Source organism: Callithrix jacchus, chromosome 18 (genome assembly GCF_049354715.1).
Source record: "Callithrix jacchus isolate 240 chromosome 18, calJac240_pri, whole genome shotgun sequence".
Lineage (NCBI taxonomy): Eukaryota > Metazoa > Chordata > Mammalia > Primates > Cebidae > Callithrix > Callithrix jacchus.
The window spans coordinates 36973642-36999263 of NC_133519.1; the positions used below are offsets into that span (position 1 = coordinate 36973642).

General features: G+C 41.0%; 1 protein-coding gene across 6 annotated transcripts in view; it reads right to left on the reverse strand.

Annotated features, from left to right (window-relative positions):
* The window catches only part of PBX1 (PBX homeobox 1), a 324640-nt gene that overhangs the window by 58042 nt on the left and 240976 nt on the right, over positions 1-25622 (reverse strand). For all 6 annotated transcript variants that reach the window (XM_035278949.3, XM_054247504.2, XM_008985115.5 and 3 more), the window contains 4 exons: positions 24704-24948; positions 17898-18088; positions 9810-9945; positions 5199-5358 (listed from right to left, as the gene is read on the reverse strand). In XM_035278949.3, coding sequence (XP_035134840.1) covers positions 5199-5358; positions 9810-9945; positions 17898-18088; positions 24704-24948 — 732 coding nt within the window. The remainder of the gene's footprint in view (positions 1-5198; positions 5359-9809; positions 9946-17897; positions 18089-24703; positions 24949-25622) is intronic.

A 25622-nucleotide genomic window follows, 5' to 3' on the forward strand; every position in this document is an offset into this window, starting at 1 on the left:
ATTTATTATGAAATGGATAACCTCCTGGGAAGCTCAAGATCCACAGACAAATCGTGAATGAGCTCTCTTGGAGGTGCTATGGCATTTTCGAAGAGCTGAAACAGAATGACTTGGCTTGCTGAGAAGATCATTCAGAAACCTTACCTGCAGGCTGTTTTGAAGCCATCAGCTACTATTAGAAGCACATTTTAGCCGGGCAAGGTGGCTCACGCCTGTAATCCCAGCACTTTGGGAGGCTGAGGCGGGTGGATCACGAGGTCAAGAGATCCAGACCATCTTGGTCAACATGGTGAAACCCCGTCTCTACTAAAAATACAAAAATTAGCTGGGCACGGTGGGGCATGCCTGTAATCCCAGCTACTCAGGAGGCTGAGGCAGGAGAACTGCCTGAACCCAGGAGGCGGAGGTTGCGGTGAGCCGAGATTACACCATTGCACTCCAGCCTGGGTAACAAGAGCAAAACTCCGTCTTAAAAAAAAAAAAAAAATTGAAGCACATTTTAAAATATGAAACTCTGTCTCAAAAAAAAAAAAAATAGAAGCACATTTTAAAATGTGCTTGCCGCTTATAAGGTTCTGAATTTGGTTTGGGAAGGATGGCGGCGGCTCATTTAAACTGCTACCCCGACATTTGGGGGCATGTACAGAACTAAATCTGCACTCAACTAGGCAGAGAAAAAATAATGGGTCACCTATGATTCTAATGTATTTGCTTAGGCAAGCATCATGATGTGGTAATGTGTTCACATCCATTTTCATTAGACAATTTCCTGAAAATTGCATTTCTACTCTAAAGAATCTTTAGGAGACTTAAATTTGTTAAAGAAAAACAACAACAAAAAAATTAAAACCACAAAACAACAACAACAAAAAAATTGGTTAACTTCATAATCCAAAAAAAAAGAATAATGATAAAGCTTAAACCTAGAACAGGACCTCTCAACCTGGTGCCACTGACATTTTGGGCTACTGACATTTTGGGAATTATTTTATGCATTGTAGAGTGGTTAGCCATGTGCCCGGCCTCTAACCAATAGATGCCAGGAACATCCTCCCTTCAAAATTGTGACAACCAAAGATGTGTCCAGATATTACCAAATGTCCCTGTGGGTACAAATTTGCCCCAGATGAGAATCAAAGGCCTAGAACAAGAATGGATTTACTCGTTCCTCTCAAGAAACTCAGTGTTTAAATGTATTTACTCAATTTTCTTCCAGTATTTTAATGAAGTAATTGCCATTTTCTGTAGTTTAGAAATCAAGACTTCAGACAGATTATGTAGCCAGACTGATTCAGCTTGATTAGATTGGATTCTCATATCATTTGGGAGCTCAAAGGATAGACCCTTTTTACTAGATATAAGCTTAATTATGTCCCATGTTTGCTTTTCCATTTCCCCTTGTGAATTCCAAAATTCGCTGTTTCTTTCTACTTGGGACAAGTGAAAGAGTACAGTGTTATCTGGTTCATTGTGAAAACCCTTCAATAGGTATGTATGTCAAGTTTGTGGAGTTACAATTCCAAAATAAGTTGTTTTCAGTTTCACTTAAAAATAAAGAGGAGAATCATACTAAGAAAGAACCTGAGATATAACATCAGAGGGATAAATATTTTCACTTGGTTTTAAAAAACAAAATTACAAGCATTCCTGTGGATTTACTAAAATGCCAGTCAACTTCTCTGGATGTGTTACCTTCTCTCTGTGGGTACTATATAAAAACTTCTCATAGGACATGAAGGCTTTGAGTTTTAATAGGTTAACCTTTCATTAATCCTGAAAAGCACCAAACCTCTTTTTAGGGATTGATATGGTTACGCTTTGTGTCCCCACCCAAATCTATCTTGAACTGTAATCCCCATAATCTCCATGATCCCGACGTGTCAAATGAGAGACCAGGTGAACTTAATTGAATCATGGGGTCAGTCTCCCCCAAGCTGTTGTCACAGTGAGTGAATTCTCACAAGATCTGATGGTTTTATAAAGGGCTCGTCCCCACTTCACTCAGCATTTCTCCTTCCTGCTGACTTATAAAGGTGCCTTGCTTCCCCTTCACCTTCTGCCATGATTGTAAGTTTCCTGAGGCCTCTCCAGCCATGCTGAACTGTGAGTCAATTAAACTTCTTTCCTTTTTAAATTACCCAGTCTCAGGCATTTCCTTATAGCAGCATGAGAACAGATTAATAGAGGGGTATTATAAGATTATGTATATGAGCTTGCCATTGACTAAAATAGTGCTAGAGGAAGAACTTTCATGGCTAAATTTGCTACTGTCCTTGACACAAACACACAGCTAAGCAAAATAATTCAAATCTTGGGGTTCTGAGCTTTAACAAGCCCACCACCACTTATCTAATCACAGAACGTGATATAATATCAACGCTGATGGCATACCACACTGAACATCTGTAATGCACAAGTCAATTTCTTTCTTTTTGGATGTTAAAATCTTTTCCAGAAGATAATCTAAGCTTCCCAAAAGGACCCCATTTTTCTGAGGTTTTCTAATCTCATCAAAATTAAGAAATTGAGATTGCATTATTCTAGGCCACTGCAAAAGAATTATAGACCCCAGGTTTTAACCATTGCTTCAGTTGGTCCCTATTTTTGCTTTCTGTTTTCAAAATTTACCTTTCTCTCCTTCCATTTTTCCTCTTTGCTCCAGCCATTTTGTCAAACTCTGCTGGTATAAACTACGAAGCATGCTAAATGTCTCTAAAGGCCTGCTAATCCCCCCTGGGTTTTAGTCGTAAGTGATTTTTAAAAAATAAATTATGCTTAAGAAAATAGGAGACACGAAACATATCAACAAATAGAAATATTTAGGAGTAATCTAAGACACTGAAGTGCTGTTCTCCATACAGAAGCCTCTAATAGGAAGAGGATTTATCTGCCAAAAAATATATTTCTTTACAATAGAAATGAATACTTATATTTTGTAAAACTCTGGAAAAGACTTTTGCTTCAATACAGAGGCTATGAAAAGTTCCTAGGTTCCAGAACTCTAGACTTCGAACTCTGCCAAAAGATATTTTCACATATTAACCTCTTATTTAAAATTTATTTCAACTATCATGTATCCTCTGAAATTCTTGAGGAGCAAGTACATAACAAGATAAACACCCTAGGTGAAAAGCTTGAACATTTTAAAGTTCTACTTTATCTGTGTGGACTATTTGGGTTGGTTAAGAGTAAAAGAAAATACAGAATAGCCCATTTATGACTTTTCCTGTTAAAATGTTTATCTTTTAAAATTCCATGCTGTTGCACACATACAATAGTATTTTCTTTTGTCTCTACTTTAGAAAAAGCACTACAAAGGGGTTCCTGTGTGGATTATTTCCAACAACTTAGGCACAACTGGAAGGCTTAGCTCAAACTTTCCATAATAATTTACCTTGTGCTCGGAATAGTCACATGACGTTTAAGCCACCAGAAAAATTCCTTAGAAAACTGTAAAACTGAAATCATAGACTGACATTCCGGAAGAGTCAACCATAATTCCTAAACGCAGAGTAGAGGGTTAAAATGCTTACTTTTCTCTTTTTAAGGGTTTTAGGAAAGAATAAATAGTTACAGATTTAGTAATGAAGAAAGTCCAGCGGGTCTTACTGAGGCCTAGTCATAAATCATGCTAAGCCATCTGCGATGCAGATATATCAGGGACAGGAAAAAGTCATTTTGATATCTGTTCTGCATTATGATAACCTTTGCAGGAGTGTTGAGTGCATTTTTGCTAATGCTGACAGAATTGTACTTCTTCCAAAGAGACAAGTGGAAATGTCTGCCTAGCAGCACAATTCAGCTTGTGTTGTTGGGTCTGAAATGCTCGGTAATTGACCAGATGGAGACAATGGAACTCTCTGGTTATTGAACCTCTTAGCTTTGATCCCTTGTCAATCACATCATGATAGAGGAAGAAAAAAAACAAAATATTCCTCAAAAAGTAAATATGCTCCTCATAGGAATCTAACCTGCAGTGCTGGCAAAATTAAAACTGGATTGAATTCGATGTTGTTTTATTATATTCATGTTGAAAAAGCCCAGGCCACTCTTCATGCGTGATTCCATTTAGATAAAAGAAGGCCATAAAAGAAGTGCTGGGTATAGCCCAGTGACCTGGAGAACCTTATCATAAGAAGTTTGTGCTTCTGGGAAGACAGTCTGTGGGCCCCTACATGTCTCCAGTAACCAGCCACTGTAAGAAAACTTATTTTAGTGGACAGACAAGCTTTGTGGTCAAAGATGCCACATACTCTTAAAACATGTTAGACATTAGGTTTATAATCATATTATGGTCAAACTTATTTAAATTGGTAACCTTTTAAAGTTAGAAGCATCAATTTTCTTAACTGTGCACCTTAGTCAAAATCAAACCAAACTTATTTAATGAGAAAATACCTGCTTTTCCTTTACCAAAGGAAAAATATTACCACATGCCTTTTGTAGCATACAAACACAAAGGTTATTTTTTTGCATTATTAATTATATATATTTTTTATGTGTGGAAATTCTGAACTGATGACATAAGGCACACCCCAAAATGTGGTATTTTGGCCTAAACTCTTAAATTAGTGATATAATGTATATTTCCCGAAATACAACCTATTACAGAGCACATGACTGATAAATATAAAGAAGACCAACAGAAACCAATACAGAACAACAACTATAAACAATGGATAGAAATATTCATAGCCTGGTTTTACACACCAAACAATTCGAATGAGATATTTTCTAGAAGAGTAAATATTTCTGCATAGAATGCATGCGAACAGGTGACCCAGACATTATGTTGTTGGAACAGCAATATTGACAAGGAGAGATGCTTTAAATAAAACAGATCAAATGACAGAATCCCAATAGCCTATCTCTAAGCACTATGTCTAACTTACTTACTGATATCCCTGAGAGGAGAATTTAGAGGTCTCATCACGCCAACCAATTTACTTCGGTCTTAATTTAATAGACACATTAACGCAAACCTCCAGACAACCCACCTTGTAAACAGCAGAACAGACTGCTCTTTGGAAATGAAAGGAAGAGCCCAAAGTGACATTAACATCCAAAAATACAATCAAATACAGAAATTAACCAATCAGAAGTCTGATAAGTTAAAAGAAAATCCCAATGTAGGAAAAGCAACTATAAAAATAAATAACAATTTCTCCCCCAGCCCCCAAATCAAAGAAAAAACTAACCAGCTGAGTTGGGAGTTGAGGGCGAGTTAGCTTGGCTTCCATGGGCTGACACATTGGTAGCAGTGACAGCTGTTTTGGCAGCATAAATATTGGCTTCCTCTTGAAATTTACCTATGTTCTTCTTGTACCGGATTCGCTTATTTCCAAACCAGTTTGATACCTAGAGTAGTTTAAGAGAAGATGAGAGAGTTCACATTTCACCCTTCAGAAACATTGCAGAAGAAAAAGAAGGGTTTATGAGAGAGGTGAAGAGGTAAGCTAATTGGTCTCATCCTACTTATATTAATAATTGGCAACATCAGTAGTAAGAGCTTCAAGAGGACAAACAGATACAATGCGATTCTCTTGTTTAATATAACTAAAATTTAGCAAAACCACTGTGACAAAAATCTTCCTATAAAGGAGCTGCTCAATTAAACTAGAACCCTTTTATTTATTATTTATTTATTGATTGATTTTGTATTTTTAGTAGAGACAGGGTTTCACCATGTTGACCAGGATGGTCTCGATCTCTTGACCTCATGATCCACCCGCCCCGGCCTCCCAAAGTGCTGGGATTACAGGCGTGAGGCACCGCGCCTGGCTAGAACCCTTTTCATTTAGAGCAAGCATTTTAAATTTGCTTACGTCTTCAGTTATGCACCACAATATAAGTAACATTTCAGGAGAAATGCCTCTAGCGTTTATCAATGTGAAAGCTGGCTTTGTGCCATCAAAATACACAGACCTTTAAATATCCATATAGGTGCTTTCGTGTGATAGATTAATTGCCAATTTTTGGAAGTTCCATAACCTTAATGTGGACTGAGAGTCTTAGCTGTATTTCACTATAGTCCTTAGGATCAATGTAATTCAGTCTACCAGATTTCACTGACTATTTTGTGTAAAGCTTGGTATTATCTACATAAGAAAAAAACTGCAGCATACAAATGATTATCTCTTTGAATTCTAGGGTTTAAATGTTAAAGCCAGCAAACACAATAAACCTAATTTACTTTCATTTGTTAATTTATTTCCTTCATGTGGTTCACAGCAGGTGTCTTGGCTCCATTTGGTACCTCTGCTCCCTTCATACCAAGACCTCTGCCAGAGGCAAGTGGAGATACAGTTAAATTCAAATTTTACCCCCATAATTCCTGCCGTGGGAAGGAAAGTTTTATATCCCACATTCCAGATATGACTGTGAACTAAAATGTTGAGGTTTTTATGTAATTACAAAACAAACTTTGAATCTGATAAGGGAAGGGGTTGTTGATTCCACATGTACCACAGCTTACATATCATTTATATTTAACTCCCAACAATGGCAGATAAAGAAAATTGTTGCAAAACTATACTTATTTTTTAAATGCATTAGCAAACTTAAAACAGCTTATAAGGATTGCACCGAAAGGCCTACACAACTATAGGCCTATACTGTTATACTATAGCAGAAATGCCAAGCCTTAAAAAAAAAAAATCACCGCAATATTAGTAAACAAAAAAGTGAAAGAATTTAATAAGAAAATGCTTTATTTATTGTAAATGCTGATGTCTACAGAAAATGAGGTAAACTAGAGGAAAAAGGACACTTCTGGGTATATTTCAGGATCACTGCATACCTAATTTCACTTTGAAATTTATGTTTTTCTTGATACAACTTTCACTATTCATAGGAATCGGTCATAATTATGGTTGCTTTTTGATTTATGGGATAGGAAAAGACGAAAAAAGGTAAGGAGATTTTTTTCCCACAGATAACTACACAAGCTAGAAGAAGGGAAAAAGATGAAGGTAGTTTGGGAGGACATTTGAAAAAGAAACATCTGAGGTCCAATTATATGTGAAAAAAACATGAGATGAAGCTGGGAGAGAAGGGTAATGTGCGAATGAGTCCCTTCTAAATGAGAAGAATGAACTGGTAGGAAGGTGCTAGGTCAGTTCAGGTACTTCCTACACTGTCCGACAGACAATGATGTGGACAACGCATACAGTCAGCGTTTTCATGAATGAACTAATTATTCAACAATCATGAACTAAGGACCTAATATGCTTTAGGCACTAGGGATGTATAGATAAGAGACACAGAATGAGACATGAAATACAGAAAGAACAGGTTTTATAGGAAGAGCTTGATACACATTTTGAACAAGTTAATTTTGAAGAACCTCTGGGCAGAGCCATGAAGAAGTCTAGTGGGAAGCAGAATTATGAGTTTGGTGCTACAGGAGAGCCGTTCCATCAGGGATTCAAATGGAGGTATTATTTGTAGCTGTGAGCACGGAAGAGATCACTGAGATACAGTGTGTAATAAAGCATTGCTTTTCAAAGTCAAGGGTTCTCAGGGAAGCTGTTAAAATAAATTTTTATTATAGATTTCACCCTCAAAGATTCTGATTCAGAATGAGGATGACACTCAAGAATTTATGCTTCTAACAGGCTCCCAGGGGATGCTGATGCTGCCTTCTGTGGATCACACTTTGAGTAGCTCTCGTGTAGAAAAAGGGCTCTTTATGGATCTGGGGAGATACCGTCAATAGGCGGATTTCACATGAATTTGGGTGTATGAGCAGCATATCTTTGTTTTGGGTCATCAATAGTTTTTAGTAGATTTCAAAAGAACTTGCAATTTCAAAAAAAGACACTAATGACCAAGAGGTATTCCCTGGCTTTGGGAACTAGGAGAAAGATTTAATAAATCATGTGATCCAACGAATCATGATGAGTAGATGGGTCAACTAAGATTAAAAAAAAAAAAGTGAGTTCCCTAGAATCCCACAGTTGACTATTGTCAAAAGCATGCTCCTTGCTTAATGCTCCTTCTACGACGTTATATTATATTGTCTCCCATTGGACTTGTTTAGCACTGGTAGCTTGGTTGCTTTGGGGAGAGACACATGTGATGGGGAAAAAGAATGGCATGACTTTGGCATGGGCAGAGGAAAGGGAAAGGTGACACAATATGTAAATAAGCATTTTAATGGACATGCTATTTGTACCTTGAGTTTCCATAATGAAGGAAGTGAAGGTTGCTGAAACAGATCGGGATTTTATGTATCTAGCTATATTACAAATTATCTCCACAGGGATTCCTTTTACCTTCAATAGGGAGTTGAAATTCTGAATTCCACAGTTGGAATTCAGACAGTAATAATTTAGTTTCACTTTAAAAAGCAGAAGTTACATGATAAAATTCACTGATTTGATACTTGCTACATGTTTGTGGTCCACACCTAGAAACGTTCCTCAAACATACAGCAAATATAAAAAAGCATTAATTCCCTTTTTTTGTGGACAAGGGGTCTAGATTCGGATGAGAACGGTGATAGCACTAGAAAAAACTAGGCTACCTGAGTTTGACCACAGACGTTCCAGTTTCTCAGAACTGTCAAGACTGAAAATGACCTTCAGCTGGGTCAAAGCACCTAAGGAAGGCCTAGGGTAAAAAGGAGTCAGTTCATTCTGCTTTATTTGGAAGAATGTTTTCAAGGATATTTCCTGCTGCAAAATCATCTTAGTTTGGTGGGGAGGCTTGGGCAATCCCTTCCTTGTGCATAGCTTTTGTGGAGCTCTGTATTCTGACTGGACCTAATTCTGCATAGCTAAACACAGGTTGATGGGATCGGTACCCTGCCAGGATGAACAGAAGTCAGGATTCAATTCAAGGACGTACAGATGCCCAGTTTCTATAGAAGAGCATCTACTTCATTTAAAAAATGGTAAGTGAAATTTCTTGCTAGAGTGGCCTTTAGTACTCTCTCCCCTCCCCAGTTTTAATGGAAATACCAGTACATTTAATTCTCCTTCATGTGACAAAATTCTAAGAAAAAGTTCCTCCAACAAATTTTATAACTATCACTACCGGTCTCAACTAGAAACCAGTGGTGATATTTGAGGTTCAGACTGAATAAGAAGCTTGGGTAGATCTTTTGAGTGGACAAATGTACATACATATAAATAAATACTGCCTACTTTTCTGCTTCATATTCATTTCGAAAACTCTAAGCCTATAAAAATGTTATATCATGTATCTTTCCAAATCAACAGACACCACCTGTTATGGTTATTGCTCTTTGGGGGAAGGGGCATTCAGTGACATTTTGTTCAACCATTCTAACAGAATCACAGTGACATGTTAAAATTCCTACACTCCATCAGTTACAGAGTCAGCACATCAAGAGGAGACATTTAAGTTCCTTTCATTTAAAAGGCTATATCACAACTAGTTCCATTCACTGACTCTTAAAGTTCCTGGGTTGGGCAAAAAAAATTGGCTAAGGAGTTGACTGACTTTGAAAAAACAGCATAAGGAATGCAGGTAACTTTCCTAGCACACTTAAGACACCTCATCCATTTGAAGCAAAGGAGTGCTCGATGGGAAGAACAACCCTAACCCTGTTTTTACACTGTACTCATTCTCTTCCTTCTGCTGGTTCTTCTCAAGTTTTGCCAAGTGCTTACCTAGAAACTCACTTATACACATACACATCAAGTACTTACCTTGATTTTTTAAGGCCATAGCTGATGGAACCTGCAAGGCATGAATATCCAGTAAAGCAAGACCTCTAAGAGCCTGCCTTGGAGGTCCCACCACAGCCAGGCTACAGGTTGAGGCAGTTGAGGGCTGCTCACCTGCGAGACTGTGATGCCACACTTCTTGGCTAACTCCTCTTTGGCTTCCTCACTGGGGTAAGGGTTGCTGAGATGGGAATAGAAATATTCATTCAGGATTTCTGTCGCTTGCTTGTTGAAATTCCGTCTCTTCCGCCTTCGAAAAGAGAAAGGAAACAACAAAAAAGCTCATACCAAATAAATATAAAATGGGACAGAATAGAATCTACTTCTGTGAGAAGACAAATTTTTGAGCAAAAGGTGAATTGGAGCAGATTTACCAATAGGAGCTGGATGCCAAAACCATCATTAAAAGCTCAATACTTCATTGTGTACCATCTGGGTACCGAACAGAAGAATGATCACAGATATTTTTGCAGAGTAGTGAGGAGCATAAAGTTTCAAAATTCAGGCCATCTTGGTTGTTTTTTTCTGAGATGGAGTTTCACTCTGTCACCCAGGCTGGAGTGCAGTGGTGTGATCTTGGCTCACTGCAACCTCTGCCTCCCGGGTTCAAGCAATTCTCCTGCCTCAGCCTCCTGAGTAGCTGAGATTACACGTGTGCACCACTACACTGAGATAGATTTTGTCATTTTAGCAGAGATGGAATTTCACCAGGATGGCCAGGCTGGTCTCTAACTCCTGACCTCATGATCCATCTGCTTTAGCCTCCCAAAGTGCTGGGATTACAGTGAGCCAACACACGCAGGCTCATCTTGCTTTTGAATCCTGATCAATTGAATGTCAGCTGGGTGATTTTGATCAGTTTCTTCAATTAAAGAGAAGAGGGTCATACTGACCTCACAGGGTGAGAGAAGGGAAGAGATGAGGCCACATAAAGATAGCATTCAGCATAGTGACCAACACGTGGCAGGTGCTACAACTTGGTCTTTCTTCCTACCAGGTTCCGGGCACTGGGCCTTACCCCTCCCTCTTGGCAATCAATTCAAGTTATTCATTTTTCACAACTCTACTGAGGTAGATATGGTTATTTGAATTTACCGATGAAGAACTGAACTCACAGGTCACTCAGCTGGTATGTTACAGTCAAGGTATTAATTCAGGTCTGACTGACTAGAAAACCCAATCTCTCTTCTGTACAAATTGGCTCCTCCCAATTACACAGAACCTCTGTAGCCATAAGTTAAAAATAAGTTACCAAGTTCTTTCCATTCTATCCCCATGTAAATGTATGTAACATTTTAAAAGGCATCTGCAGAAGAGGGCATGGAACTGACTGAAATTAACCCCCAACAGTTTGACCTCTCTCAAAAGGAGAGAAGTGGCACTTCTTAAGCAAGAACAGCTGCTAAATGGTAAAACAAAAGCCCACAGAAATCTTTTTCATATACAGGTTGTCAAAAAGGAGAAAACCACTTTTTTTGAATGAAAGCATTTTTCTGTCTTTTTTAAAAAAAGTGCTAATTGAACTAATTTAAAGTGAGAATCACTTTACCGCTTCCTGACAATGAAGGTCTGTGGATATTTGCAGGAGTTGGGTAGGGACTCCAGGCTCACTGCAAGGGCTGGTTGTCCCTCCTTGAAGTGTGAGGCCTTCATCTTTAAATTAGCTCGCTTAGCACTGTTGCCTTTCTTGCTTTTATTAAAAGCTTTTCCATATGGAAAAGATTTCCAGAACATCCCTGATTATGCCAGGATATAGGAGTTCCCAATTTGGCCAACAGAAAGCACTGATGGCCTTGCCAGACAGGAAATTCAGCTAATACTGTATTTTCAGGGTCCCACTTGGATTAATTAACACAATAAAGTACCTGATTTTACCGGGTGAACTCCATCTGTCCACAGGTGTTAACCACATCTGTCCAGATTATAGCAAGCCCAAGTCACTCTCCTAAATCATGCTGAGTTTCTGGGTCACCCAGCATCAGAAATTGTACAGACTGGATTTAAAAGCCCAACTACAAAGTGGGCATGTGTTAAAAGCTCTTGCATGATGGGAATTTGAGGAAGATAGCCAAGTGGCTAACAGGGTCTGCAGGCCAGGCTTTAGATAACCTTTGGCTTCTCCTTCTTCTTCACCTAAAGAGGACTGTTGTTTTAGGTCTGGGGAACTGGACCCTGAAGCCTCCCTAATTGGGAGAGTCTCCGTTCCTTCATTCAGTTGTTTGCATTAGCATTACTGTGTATTTTTTGGGACTCTTCCAATTGAGCTCAAAGGGAACCTCTCTGAAATGAGCCGGTGGTATGCGGATGGTGCAGACAGCTGTTCCCAGCTCTTCTCTCCTTGTGATGTGCGATCTTCCCTAGGTGGTCTCATCTACTCTGATGGACTCGCTTATCACCTCTTTTGGTAGCTGTCTCAATCTATGGCCTTTGAAATCCTAGGATCAGGATTTTTCAGAATTTCAAGAAACCTAGTGAAAATAACACCTTTCTACAATAGGACTGAGCTAACGAAGACACCTGGTTTCTTTGCTTTGGCTTGAAGTGTTATCACCTTGGCGAGTTAACATTTGTGATTTCAAACCCATCAGTAGCTTTGCAAGTTGGGCATCTAGGTTTTGAATTTAAGAAATTTGGAAGTTGATTAAATATTACTGGATAAATATGGTGTTTTAGGGACAAAAAATATTTGAATCACAGGGTCCATGGGGGAAGTTTTTTTTAAAGGACTCATGACAGTGTAGATGAGTAGACACTCATGACAGTGTAGACACTCATGAGATGTGTAGACATCGCAGACATACACTGCTAACTAGCAAACTTATTATCTCCTGCTCTAATACCTCTGCTAAGAGCCACTGGCCCTTTTATGCCTACAGACCCCAGGCAACTTCAAACAAACAGTTTCCAAAACTAACATCACCTTTTACCCAAATCAGCTCCATTTTCCTTGTTATCCTTATTTAGTGAAATTACTATAGGTAGGGTACATTATATTTGCTAATTTGTTCATTCATTCATTCATTCATTCATTCACTCATTCCAAGATTTGAGTATCTAGCATGTGCTAGAAACTGGGAGTGATTCTCAACTCTTCCTGCTTTCTTACCTTCATCAAATGATTGGCCCCAAAACAAGTTCTGCCAGTTCTACGCTTTTAAATCTATCTCTTTTGTTCCATTCTAATTGCACCGCTATTTGTGAAACAAGTGAAGAGAAGCCACTGCCTATCACACGCTTGTATGACTAGTGCTGTCCAAGAGTACTCTCTGCTACGAGTGAAATGTTCTGTATCTCTGCTGTCCAGTATAGCAGCCAGTGGCTACATGTGGCTACTGAGCAGGTGCAACGTGGCTAGGGTCACCAGAGAGCTATTTTTCAAATGTTTATTTTAATTTAGTATTTAGCTAACTTCTATTCAAAATTAAATAGCTATATACCAGACAATGCAACGCTGGATCAATGCTTTCCAGAAACAGCACCCAAGAAGTCCTCCTGGAAAGAGACTGTAGTTCTGGGGACACCAGCAAAAACATAAAATATCTTTGGAACCTCTTGTTTTAGTCTACTCTAACACATCTCAATGTTTATCTTAAACTAAGAAATTTTTCCCTCGAATACTTATGGAAAATGTGGAAGGTATTTCAGTTTATTTTGTGTGGCCCCAGTTTGAGGAGCACAGGCTACAATAATTGTTCCTTACATTCTCTCTTCTCCAATCCAGCTCATCTTCCAGAGAATCACTAACGGTAATCTTCCTAAACCACAGACACGATCATGTCACTAATCATGATAAAATTTATCAATGATGGGTTTATATATGAACATAATATACAATGTCATATGATAGCAACACACAATGGTAGCCATTATGATAGCTGGATTATGATGTGACTATTAGGTGCCAGATACTATATTAAGATTTATTCCTATTTACAGCATTATCCCTGTTTTACAGGTAAGAAAACTGAGTCTTGGGAAAATAAGCCACTTATCGAGGGTCATATATATGTCATCAGAGTTGTGGCCAGAATTTGAATCCTGTGCAATTTTATGTGTTAATTTCCCATACTTCTTCCTTAAACAGCTCTGAGGGTTTCTGCTGCTTAATAGGATAAATTTAAAATCTTCACTGGTATATTAAGGGTTTTCAGTGGATCTTTCCTATCCCGAGTGCCTCATTTCCCCTCAATCCTACACATGCTCTGTACAGTTTCGTCTAGCCACATCATATGCCTCTGCATTCCCCAAAGACTCGTGGCTTTCATGCTCCTGTGCCTCTTCACACCACCCTGCGTTTTTCTCTCCCACGACATCCGCCACAGATTTACATATGTCTCCCCAACTGAACAGCGAATTCCTCAAAGGCAGGAGACACATCTCATTCATATTTGAAACCCTGTGTCTAACACATAGTAAGGTGAGGAATGCTGGGTGAAGTGGAATTATGTTGTTTTATTTTGTTGTTATTCCTTCTATTTGGCAAACATCCTGCTCCTCTGAGACTTAGTATTTTCTGCCCTCTCTCTGGATCCTTTCCTTGAGTGGAGTAGGTGGATGAATGAACCTCATGTGTTATGTACAGTTGTAACAGTATTTGTCCCATGAGATCATGAGCTCTGTGAAGATAAGACCCACGTTTATATGCATTTTTTTCATCTTTGATGTTCCAGTGGCTACTTCAACATCTGGCAGATAGTAAGAGCTCAGTTAGATAAACCGGTAAGTCTAAGCAGGGTGCCGGTGTGAACAGACTAGACCTTCTTGGATGTCCTTTCCTCTTTCTTGCCATCCTTCTCTTTGGCAGTTTACTTGATGTAATCCCCACTACTGCAGCGAAGTACACAGATGTGCTTTTAATCACCTGTTTATGTTACTGTTGTTATTTCCAGCAAAGTGTTACAGAAAAAGTTAAGGTGATTGCCTCACAATCATTTAGAGAGCTTGTAAGTTCTCTCCCTCTTTTAATGACAACACAAAAGAATGTTATTGATAGTCCTGATAATAAACTTACCAAGGTGTATGGCACAATGCTGGGTCTACAGCATGGTAAGACAAATGCTGAATGAATGGAATTTTTAAGTTAAACTCTCCTGGTACAGTTAGGTCAGTCTAAGGAAGAGACAGGAAATGACTTGAGTGGGATAAACCTGGTCCCAGAGCTCAGCTGAGGAGTGTGGTGGACAGAATTCCAAAACTCTAGACCCTGGTGTCCACTCCTTCCCTGTGAGTGGACGGGATAGTAAATACGATTAGGCTCCTCGTCAGCTGACTTTGAGTAAATGAAAGGGAAGATTCGACTAAAGTCTTAAAATGGGAAGTTTCTCTTGCTGGCCTCAGGAAGAAAGCAGGCAGCCAAACTGTGAACTGCCTATTGAGTAGGGCAGCCTCTAGGAACTGAGGCCCTCAGTCCTACAATTAGAAGGAAATGAATTCTGCCAAGAACCAGAACGAACTTGGAAGGAGACCCTGAGCCTCAGATGAGATCACAGCCTCAGCTTATAGCTTGATTATAGCTTCGATGTGTCTAGGGCAGAGGATCCAGCTAAGCCATGTCCAGGCCCCTGACCAACAGAAACTGTGCGATAATACACTTGTGTTGTTGTAAGCTGCTTAATTTGCGGTAATCTGGTATGCAGCAATAGAAAGCTAATCCAGTGAGAGTTCCAGAACAAAGTAGTAACACGCAGTTCTACACACCTATTAGATTACAAAGACTAATCCTGCTACTAAGTCAAGTCCTCTTTGTACTTTATTTGTCTTCCATGAAATCTTTTTTTGGTGAGGCCTGGCCTATCAGATGCACGGTTTAGAGGAGCGTGTGTGTATCCGCAGTGAGTACGTCTTTCTTACCAAGTTTGCTTAGCTCTCTCTCCCAATTATAGTTAGTGATGCTGGAGGCCCTGATGTGAACTCCCCGAAAAGGATGTCCGGCAAACATTTATTTTTGAACTGAGAAGGCCATTTGCTCAGCCTTCGGCTGGCATTTGGGGCCCTGTTCTTCCACTGGTAATAAATATACCCCCGAAATAAAATGACAGTAACAATGACAATAGGTTAGTTGTTTTAGTTTTGAATCCTGGCTCAGAGGCAATGATTCAGAGGTTGTCACTAAAGCAAGAAAAAGACCCTGTATTCAAGTGACTGTCCTTCTGGTGCCAACGGGAACACTGCAGGCCAAGGCTGGGGGATGTGAAAGGAACTGTGTACAAAGCTCGCCTAGCTTTGTGTCCTTTACAGTCTGACCTTCAACTGGGCACAGCAGAAGTACTGAGAGATGATATCCAGTGTAACAGTAATTCTGCTCCGCCCTTCTCTCTGCTTGCTTTCTTGAAAAGAACCCAGTCTGGACCCAATTATTCTTTTTTGTTTTTTCAATATCTGCCAACATAAATACTAACTCCAGCATTTTAACTAGGGGAGTCACCATGGAGATGTAAGCAATCCATGCGGGGTGGCAGCACAGAGGAAGGACCCAAACAGAGGCCACCAGTCACTTGTACTTTGCACTGTGCGAACAGGCTGCATTAAAGAAGCTGGGTAGACAGCAGGCCATGGGTGAGGGAGAGGCACAGAGGATCCTGCTTGATGGTGATTTTGCCTATTTCCACTCCAGCACTACACCCAGCTGAGGAAAATTACCTTCGTTTTTTTTTTTTTTTTTGAGACGGAGTTTCGCTCTTGTTACCGAGGCTGGAGTGCAATGGCACAATCTCGGCTCACCGCAACCTCCGCCTCCTGGGTTCAGGCAATTCTCCTGCCCCAGCCTCCCAAGTAGCTGGGATTACAGGCACGCGCCACCATGCCCAGCTAATTTTTTGTATTTTTAGTAGAGACGGGGTTTCACCATGTTGGCCAGGATGGTCTCGATCTCTTGACCTCGTGATCCACCCGCCTCAGCCTCCCAAAGTGCTGGGATTACAGGCTTGAGCCACCGCGCCCAGCCAATTACCTTCATTTTTACTTTCTCTTGACTTCTGTGGAATTCTACTGGCCCAGAGATACATTTTGCTAGCTGGCATTCCCATGTTATATTCCATGCAACCCAAAACACATTGACTAAAATGGAGTGAGGAGAAGATGCCAGGGCATTTTAAAGAGGTCCAAGGACTGTAATGGCCACAATTGTGAAGACAGAGAAAAATGCAGGTAGGAGAGCCGAATAAAACGTGATCTCAGAGGTGAAAACATTCAAGGGGAGTGATACATTGCTTTATCTGACTGAAAAGTGACAAAATTACAGATCGTGAAATGGTGCACTGACCCTAACATATCTAATGTTCTAATGATAAAAATAACAGACTGGGATTATCGAGAATTTAAATATGAATGGTATCTGAATTCACAGATGATGAATTTAAGACAAACTGCAGATCACAAAGCACACCCATAATCAAAATGCATTTGCTAGATGAATTATCAGAATATTCTTCTACAGCAGATGAAAGATGTAACTATTACCATCTTACAGGCTGGATAACAGAAGCCAAAGGACTCAAAGGGAGTCACATAAATCCATCGGTCTAGAGTGTATGGGAATCAAGACATGACCACTTGCTCTGTGTTCTCAGTTCTTGTCTTCTTCTTAAGGCCCTTTCTATCTATGGCTTCGTCAAGTAAATGCTCTGAACTCACAAGTACGGATGTGAGAAGCAAGATGGAAACCATCAAACCAACTCGGCTCCTGTTAGACCACCTACTTGGCCCTCTGTGTTCAAAGTGCCATGTCTTATTCTGCACTCCTAAAATTAGCCCAGAGACAGCAATTTACTTAGAAATATTTGCTGAATCAAACGGAGTGCACTCTCTGTCCATCTATAGTGTGGAAAAGAGCCCAACTTCCAAGCAAATGGAATAAACTTTATTGAAGAGAGCCTGTCACGATAGAATGCTAGTAAGACAGCTGTAGGCCCATAGTTATAAGATGCAACTATAAAAGAGGTACCTAGTGCTGTGAAAAGAAAAAAACTCACTGTACCTAAGTCTTCCTTGCTGCTACCCAGAGTGCATAACAGTAGTGATAAAGATTATCCCCTCCAACCGTGTATTTTCCTGGCACTGTGTGAAACCAATGGCCTATCTAGTCTCACAGAACCACCCTTGGGCGACCACATGGCTCAGCGTTGATAGGATAAAACTAGAGCCTGTAGAAGGGGCCAGCTGTGGACTCCCAGATAGGGCAGGACGGCCTCTTGGGAGACTCACCGCGCATCCAGAAATCGGGAACGCAGGATCATCACAGCCTCGCACGTGCTCTGCTTGAGCTGCATCTGGATGGAGCTGAACTTGCGGTGGATGATGCTGACCATCCGCTCAATCTCCTTCGGGGAGATGGGCCTGGTCCGGCTTTGCTCTCGAAGGAGATTCATCACATGGGTGGTGAACTCGTTGCAGGCCTGGAAAGGCAGGACAATAAACAGAGTCATTGAGGGTCCAAGCCTCAATGGGCATCACGCCTATGACATCAGGCCACATGGGCTTTTCTAGAGACTTGTGCAAATCAAGAAAACTGGGATAGTTTATGGTCGACGTCCCTTCCAGCCTCTGTGGCTCTAAGTTTTGGCCATAATGTTGAATTTTTCTTTAAGAGAAAAAAATTTCTTAATCATTTTATCTTCATCTTTTTTTCCCCATGATTTTACCACAGTGAAAGGTAAGAATATGACTTCTAGTATAAAACATACTACACTACCCTTTGCCCCAAAGTTAACAGCCAAAGAGAGTTTGGGGTCAAATATATCATGTGCTTTCTGCCTTGCTCATTATTTCTGATACAGGAGTGCTTCCAAATACTCAATTTTAGAATGCATAAACAGCCAAAAGAGTTTAAATGGAATCACAGAATTAAATGCTTTGATAAGTCTTCCGGGAGATTTCTCATCCATCTATTTCTAGTTCAAGTTTTATTATAAGAACTTCCTCTCCTGTTCTGGCCTTCTGAAGATCCACTATGTCTATAGCGCAAAGGGAATCTGGCCCCGGGGTCTTAGAGAAACAGCATCAGAACATGAATGAGAGGATTCGGGAACTATCCCTGCAGAAATAAAACTCTGTTTACAAACGAGCGTATCATCGGTTCTGGAAGTGGAGTTGGAAATCATATTTCCACACCTCCTTATTTAACAGGTAAAACAAACTGTGGCCCAGAGAGGTAAAGGGACATTTCCATAGGCACGCAGCAAACATGAAGAGGCAGAGGTAGGGCCTGAGCTCTTCCGATTTTAGGCCAGGGCCTCTGTCCTTTCCTAGAGTCTGAGCTTGCTCCTCTGAGAACTCCTGCCCTCTCTTTAGTTACTATGACTTAGCATCTGTAATCTGGTTTCCTTAGCTGAGCATTCAACGAAACATGTATTCACAGATTCACTCAAAGCAATACTGTAAAACTGTAATAGATTTTCAAGAAAAAGGACAAGATGATGCTTTGAGAGGTAAAGAGCTAAAAACTCAATTGCTCCAACTTACTAACAGCAGAAACATGCCCGTTATTGATAACATGGCACTGCCGTTGTCACATGTGTCAATAATTTGGTAACTAACAATAGTACACATTTACTGATCATCTAAGAAATCCTTTGAGGTTGGTTGGCAAAAGGTACATAGGCAGGTGCATCCACTGGGCTGTGTCCACACTGGTGAATGGGAGGCCTGGGTTTTTGACCCTGCCTCTGTGAATATTTAGGCACCTTTCACTACACAGTGCCTCATCTAATTCACCCAAAACTGGATTTAATAATTCCGGTCCCTTCAGCAAGGCTAACTAGCACTCATGCTCTTGTGCTGTGACCTGCAGACTGAGCAAATCCCTCACATGAACACAGTGGAGAGGCTGTGCGAGAGCACAGACTGCCTGGGTCCAGCTCCTGCCTCTGGGACTCACTCAGCTGTGGGATCTTCAGTTACTTAATGTATCTGTGCCTTGTTTTTCTAATTTGTCAAACGGAGATGACAATACCCACCTCATAAGGTGCAGAAAGGATTAAATGAGTTACTGTATGTGTGCCTGGAACTACAAATACATGTCCAGATAATTATTTTGAAGAATAATTATCTCTTCAAAATATAGATAACATAGAAATCCAACATTTGTCTATATCAATAACTGGGTAGACTTCTCCAGTCTTCAATTTCCCTCTTGGTAAAAATAAAGTTGGTAATAAATCCCTCCTGTCCTCTCTGCAGGCCTACGCAGAAGACGAATCCATAGAAGATCAGGTCCTTACGGCATGTTACTCTCCACTCTCCATGGAAAAGTGCTAAATAAACATGAGATCTATATAGTAAGCTCATTCCCTAGCCAACTCTGGTGCCCGGAACTAAACAACCAAGAGAAGGAATAAAACCTGGCAGCAAGTTGGCTGAAATTCGGAGGCCTCGGGATGGAGGGCTAGGCACATAGCAAGCATCCCAGCCGTCCTTCTGGGGAAACAACCTCCAGCCCGGATGCAGCCTCCCCACCTTGTCTGGGCTCCAAGAGAGGAGGGGCTGGATGTGAGGGAGCACTGTCAAGTGCACCAGCTCTCAGCTGGGAAGCCACAGTGCTCGGCTAATAATAATGTGCTTCATTATGGTGAATAAAAATATTCCCAATATCTGATGTTTATTCAGGGCATTTTATCCCAGGGCCCTTTCTGCTCTGCAATAAACAGACAGTGGAGTCGTTTCACCCACTGCTGAGGTGGAGCAAAGCAGCTGCTGAACAGCTGCTGAGGAACATACAACAGAGGGCAGAGAAAGTTCCAAGTCCATTTCAGATGGACAGAGCATACTGATCCAGATTTTTCTAGTACCTGAGCTATCCACACCTCCTCTTCACTTCCCTCAAGTCTTGCACCTTCAGAAGCCAGGCTACTTCTGATAGGACAGGTACCCGCAATGTGACAGTAATGTGAGTATTTGGGGTAACAACTGTTTAAACAAAACCCTCACATGCTGAAGGTTTCTACGACAGAGGAGACTCTACTATAGGCTATTATAAAAAAAAAAAAGTTGGCCAGGCGCAGTGACTCATACCTGTAATCCCAGCACTTTGGGAGGCTGAGGTGGGTGGATCACAAGGTCAGGAGTTCAAGACTAGCCTGGCCAAGATGGTGAAACCTCGTCTCTACTAAAAATACAAAAATTAGCTGAGCATGGTGGCGGGCGCCTCTAATCCCAGCTACTTGGAAAGCTGAGGCGGAGAATTGCTTAAACCCGAGAGGTGGAGGTTGCAGTGGGCCCAGATCACACTACTGCACTCCAGCCTGGGTGACAGAACGAGACTCCATCTCAAAAAAAAAAAAAAAAAAAAAAAAGTGACTTTCTGGGAGCTCAGGCTGCCTCCATAGGGCAGAGGGATTTCCAACAGACCTCCCAGGTTTCAGGGCAAAGTTGTTTCTGGAAGCAGACAATGAAAGGGAAGCCTTTCAAAAGCCTCGTATAACATCCTGAACTATGAGAACTATCTTCTTCCTTGACTCCTTCAAAAAGGTGGATTGAATTCAGATCCAAGGATGAGATTGGATTTGGCTGCCAATCTCATGAACAAAAGCAACTGGAATCTTAGGGCTCTCTTAGCTGTGAACTGAATTAACCCAGAACAGTTCAACATTAGAGATTTAGTCCTGACAATTCCCCAACAGCATTATTTACAAAAGCTGAAGAACCCTACAAAACCACAAGAGGATTTTTTTTAAAAACAGAGCTTGGAATAAAATTCAGGTTTCCGACATCATGGTTTGATCTATTATAATATGCCAACTCTTAAATACCTCATAATTACCACGATGATCTGCTGAAAAAGAGTTTTACCAATCCCATTTAATAAATAGAACACTTTTCCTTCTTCCTAAAGAAAGTTCCAGAAGCCTCCTTTATGTAGTAACCTCAGGGTGAAACAATGGCTGATTCAGGTAGTTTTTGTTTCGTTTTTGGAGGGACACGGGTGAGGGTGAGCTACGATAGTTATTATGATGTAGTTACCTGCCATCGCCGTGCCAAAAATAAAACAACAGAATTAATTATTAAGTAATCAATTTGGGGATTTCAGGCAGGTACTATTAAAATAGAGAGGGGCATTTTCTCTTGACTGTGGTTTTTTACTTTTAAAAAATCCCCATGAGGAACCGTTAGAGGAAAATGAAGAAGATATATCTCTCAGACACACTAGCTAGAAGGTTAATAGCGTGATTTCCCTACAATCTGCTGTTTACTATAATTAACAACACAACTAATATTAATAAATTAGTAAGCATCCAAAATGTATTAAGCAGTATTCACTTCTTAACTAGAAAATGCCCATATAAACAAATAGGTGATATTTTAGTACTTTTAAAAGGTGACTACTACAACCTCTACCCTGAACATAATTTGCTTCTGTACTGATGGAGGCTTTAAGTTCCCAATTTCCAACATCTCTATTATTTAGAATAGGTAGGTGTCCACAAGAAGTTTCTGAAGAAAATATTTTTATCACAACCCTCTCTTAGGTGGCAGTAATCCAGTCCAGGGAAGTAACAGAAAGACTGGTTACCCCAGTGTCTAAAGACATCCACACTCTCTTCTTACAAAGGAGAGTCAGGCATTGCTCTAATAAGAGCTCTTGGGCTAAGAGTCAAATCCAGGATTCTAGGGCAAATTCTCTCCCTCATTAAATGTGCGACCTCCGCCACATCTTAACCTCTTTGATCTCCATTTCCTCACCTGTGTCAAAATGGAAAGGATGACGGTACCTGTCCTGGGTACCCGATCTCTAAATTGCCTTGAGGAGCAAATGCCATTATGTCAGCAGCAGCATTCTGTAATTGGCGACATGCTATTGAAATGTACTATGGCTGTCATAATTTTTACCTATTTTGGATGAGGATGGAAGAGTGACAAGAAGGTTCAAATCAAGAAAACAGTTCTATGTGGCTGAGCTCTAACTGAAGACAGTTTTCAACACCTTTCAACCTAACATTCATTGCAGTTATGGTTTAGTAAAGGAAGTCACACTCTGGGTTTGTCTTGTGTCCTGTTCTTTGGCATGAGTTAACCTGGAGGACAAATCTGGAGGACAGCTTGCTGTGCCAGAGGACAGGCTTACTGGTGAAGGTGAAGTAGGAAGAACATTGGGTTGTAAGAACCTAAGAGGTCAGTGAGAGGTCTGTCCCCATTTGCCTTCCAAAATTTAGGTTAGGGCAGACTGCAAATTCTAAATGATGGTCATGGCTGGGGAAACTCATGGTTGAGCCAGCTCTCTGAGCTCAGCATTGCCTGGGATATGGAGAAATCTCTACATGAGCCAACACTGTGGTGAGAACATTTGTTCTTTCTCAAGAAGGCAAAGGAGGATGACTCACAGGTTCTTACCACAGCTTGCTTTTATTTCCCTTCCCTTCACCCTCCCCACACCTTGTCTGAGGGTCAAATTTCACTGTTCTTGGCCTTAAGCTTTGCAGCAATTTTTTCCCCTCATAAAAGAGAGGATTTTGTAGAAATCCATTCCAAAGGTAGATAGGAGTGCAGTAATGAAACTTTATTCACTTTAAATTTTAAAACGCCTATTTCTATTTTAAAATTTAAATTTTCTATTAAGTTTGCATTTGCCTTCTACCTAGTTATGAGTGGACTGCACAGGGTCTTCTCTCTTCCACCTTTTCTCTCTCTTCTTTTTAGGCTTTTAAAAAGAAAGGAGCCAGGTGCAGTGACTCATGCCTGTAATCCCAGCATTTTGGGAGGCTGAGGCAGGTGGATCACCTGAGGTCAGGAGTTTGAGATCAGCCTGGCCAACATGGTGGAACCCCGTCTCTACTAAAAATACAAACATTAGCCAGGCGTGGTGGGTGGCATGTGCTTGTAATCCCAGCTACTTGGGAGGCTGAGGCAGGAGAATCTCTTGAACCAGGGAGACAGAGGCTGCAGTGAGCTGAGACCATGCCACTGCTTTCCAGCCTGGGCGACAGGGTAAGACCCCGTCTCAAAAACAAAACAAAACAAAAACAAAGGAGAGAAAACCTAATGAGGTAATGAGAGTAAGTTAATGGAGAACTTCAGTACAATGTTGCATCCCAAGAGGTGATAACAAACTTACTTGTTATCTAAATGAAAGGCTGCTGTCAAAGGACTCCTGATAAAGCAGCATGCTTACAGTAACCAGAGGAGCTGGTATTGGTATAGAAACGTGTGTACGTGTTTGTCGGGGGGATGGGATGGGGATCTCTGTTAGAGAGGGGCTCCGTTATAATCAGGATGCCTTACTTGTATATACTGCTTTGTAGTCAAAAGCCTTTCTTGCCCTTTCCTTTAGATGAGTTTTATGGTCCTTCACAACCGTGACTCCAAATCCACAGCTCTGTGCACAGATCAGCTTTCAGAATTGAGTATGCAGAACGCTGAGTCCCACGGACCATCCACGGAGTCCCCAGATTAGCATTCAAGTTTGTCTGGCTCCAGGGGTCTCCTGAGCCCTCCCCCCTTTATACAGAGGATGATTTGTGTCATATTCCATGCCATATGTTATATAAAAGCGGGAATATGCTTGACTCTCAATTGAACCGAGTCTGGGTAAAGTGAGAGACTCTAAGGCCAACTTTTAAATCCATTCCCATAGGATTCTATGAGCATCCAGAAAAAGCATCATCCTCCTACATAAGGAATGAACAAAGGCCAGAGAAAACCTCCCACCTTCTTACAGGCGAGCTGGTGACTCTGCTGAGTACCTACAGTGCCCCGATGAGAGCCAGGACTGCACATCACAGGCACACGTTCTGGAGTCCAGGTATGGGGCGTTCCTTCTACGGACGATGCATGTTTCCTTGAAATCATCACTTAGAGCGTCACGCCTTTTTAACGCTTTTACCTCCACTGAACGCCTAGGTTTTTAACAGCTGAGACCAGGGCTTGGAAGCCTCGAGTTCGGCCAGGTTTCTGTGGTTGGGCAGGGACGCCAGCCCCTGGGAAAGGGGAGCCACTCGGTCTCTGTAAGCCCCGGGGTTGTGCGTCCTCCACCCCTTCCTACAGGGCCTGGGTGCCGGGCCCCAGGTGGTTCTGGTTACCTGCTCGTATTTCTCCAGCTCCGTATGGTAGATTTGTCTGATCTGTGAGAGTTTGGCTCTGTAATCTGAGTGCTCCACTGAGTTGTCTGAACCTGCCCCTCCAGAAGCCGCCGCTGCTGCCGCCGCCGCCGCAGACCCTCCACCCTTCTCAGGCCCCGCCACGCCTTCCGCCAGCAGCATGTTGTCCAGCCGCATCAGCTGGGGGTCTGTGGGCTCCTCCTCCTGGGCTCCTCGGATACTCAAAACTACAGGAAAAGACAAAGGGAAGGGAGCGTTGGTAGTGACCCAAAGAAGGAAATGAAAAAACAAAACACCATTGTGTTATTTGGCTAAATAACCCTCGAAATGACTTGCAAGATGGCATCTGAGGAATAAAAGAAAGGCTGGAAGCAGAAACGGGGAGAGGACGGGAAAACGAAGGCGGGACTCGCTTTGTTCCAACATTACACTCCACTTGTATGTGGGACCTAGAAAAATCAAACTTACAAGAGGCAGGAAGTTGAATAATGGGTTGCCAGGAGTGGGGAGCTACTGAAGGAGCGCAGAATTTCACTTCGGGAAGATGAAAGTTTTTGAGATGGCTGCAAAATTATACGAATGTACTTAATGCCATTGAACTGTACATTTTTAAAAAACGGGAAGTTATATCTCACATATTTTTATCACAATAAAAATTTTCAACTAGAAAACTTTATCACAAAGTACATTTTTTACTTTTATCCCCAAACTACCTAATTTCAATATAAGGAAAAGCATTTCCCACTTTATTTCTCATTTTAAATTTCTGTAGGTTTGTGGCTTTGCACTCATTGCCTTTCTTTGTAATGCTGGATCGGTCTAAATTTTTCATTTCCAAAATAACCTGAGGTACATAAATCCAGTATATTTGGAATGAAATCTTAAGCCCTTTCCTGTGGAC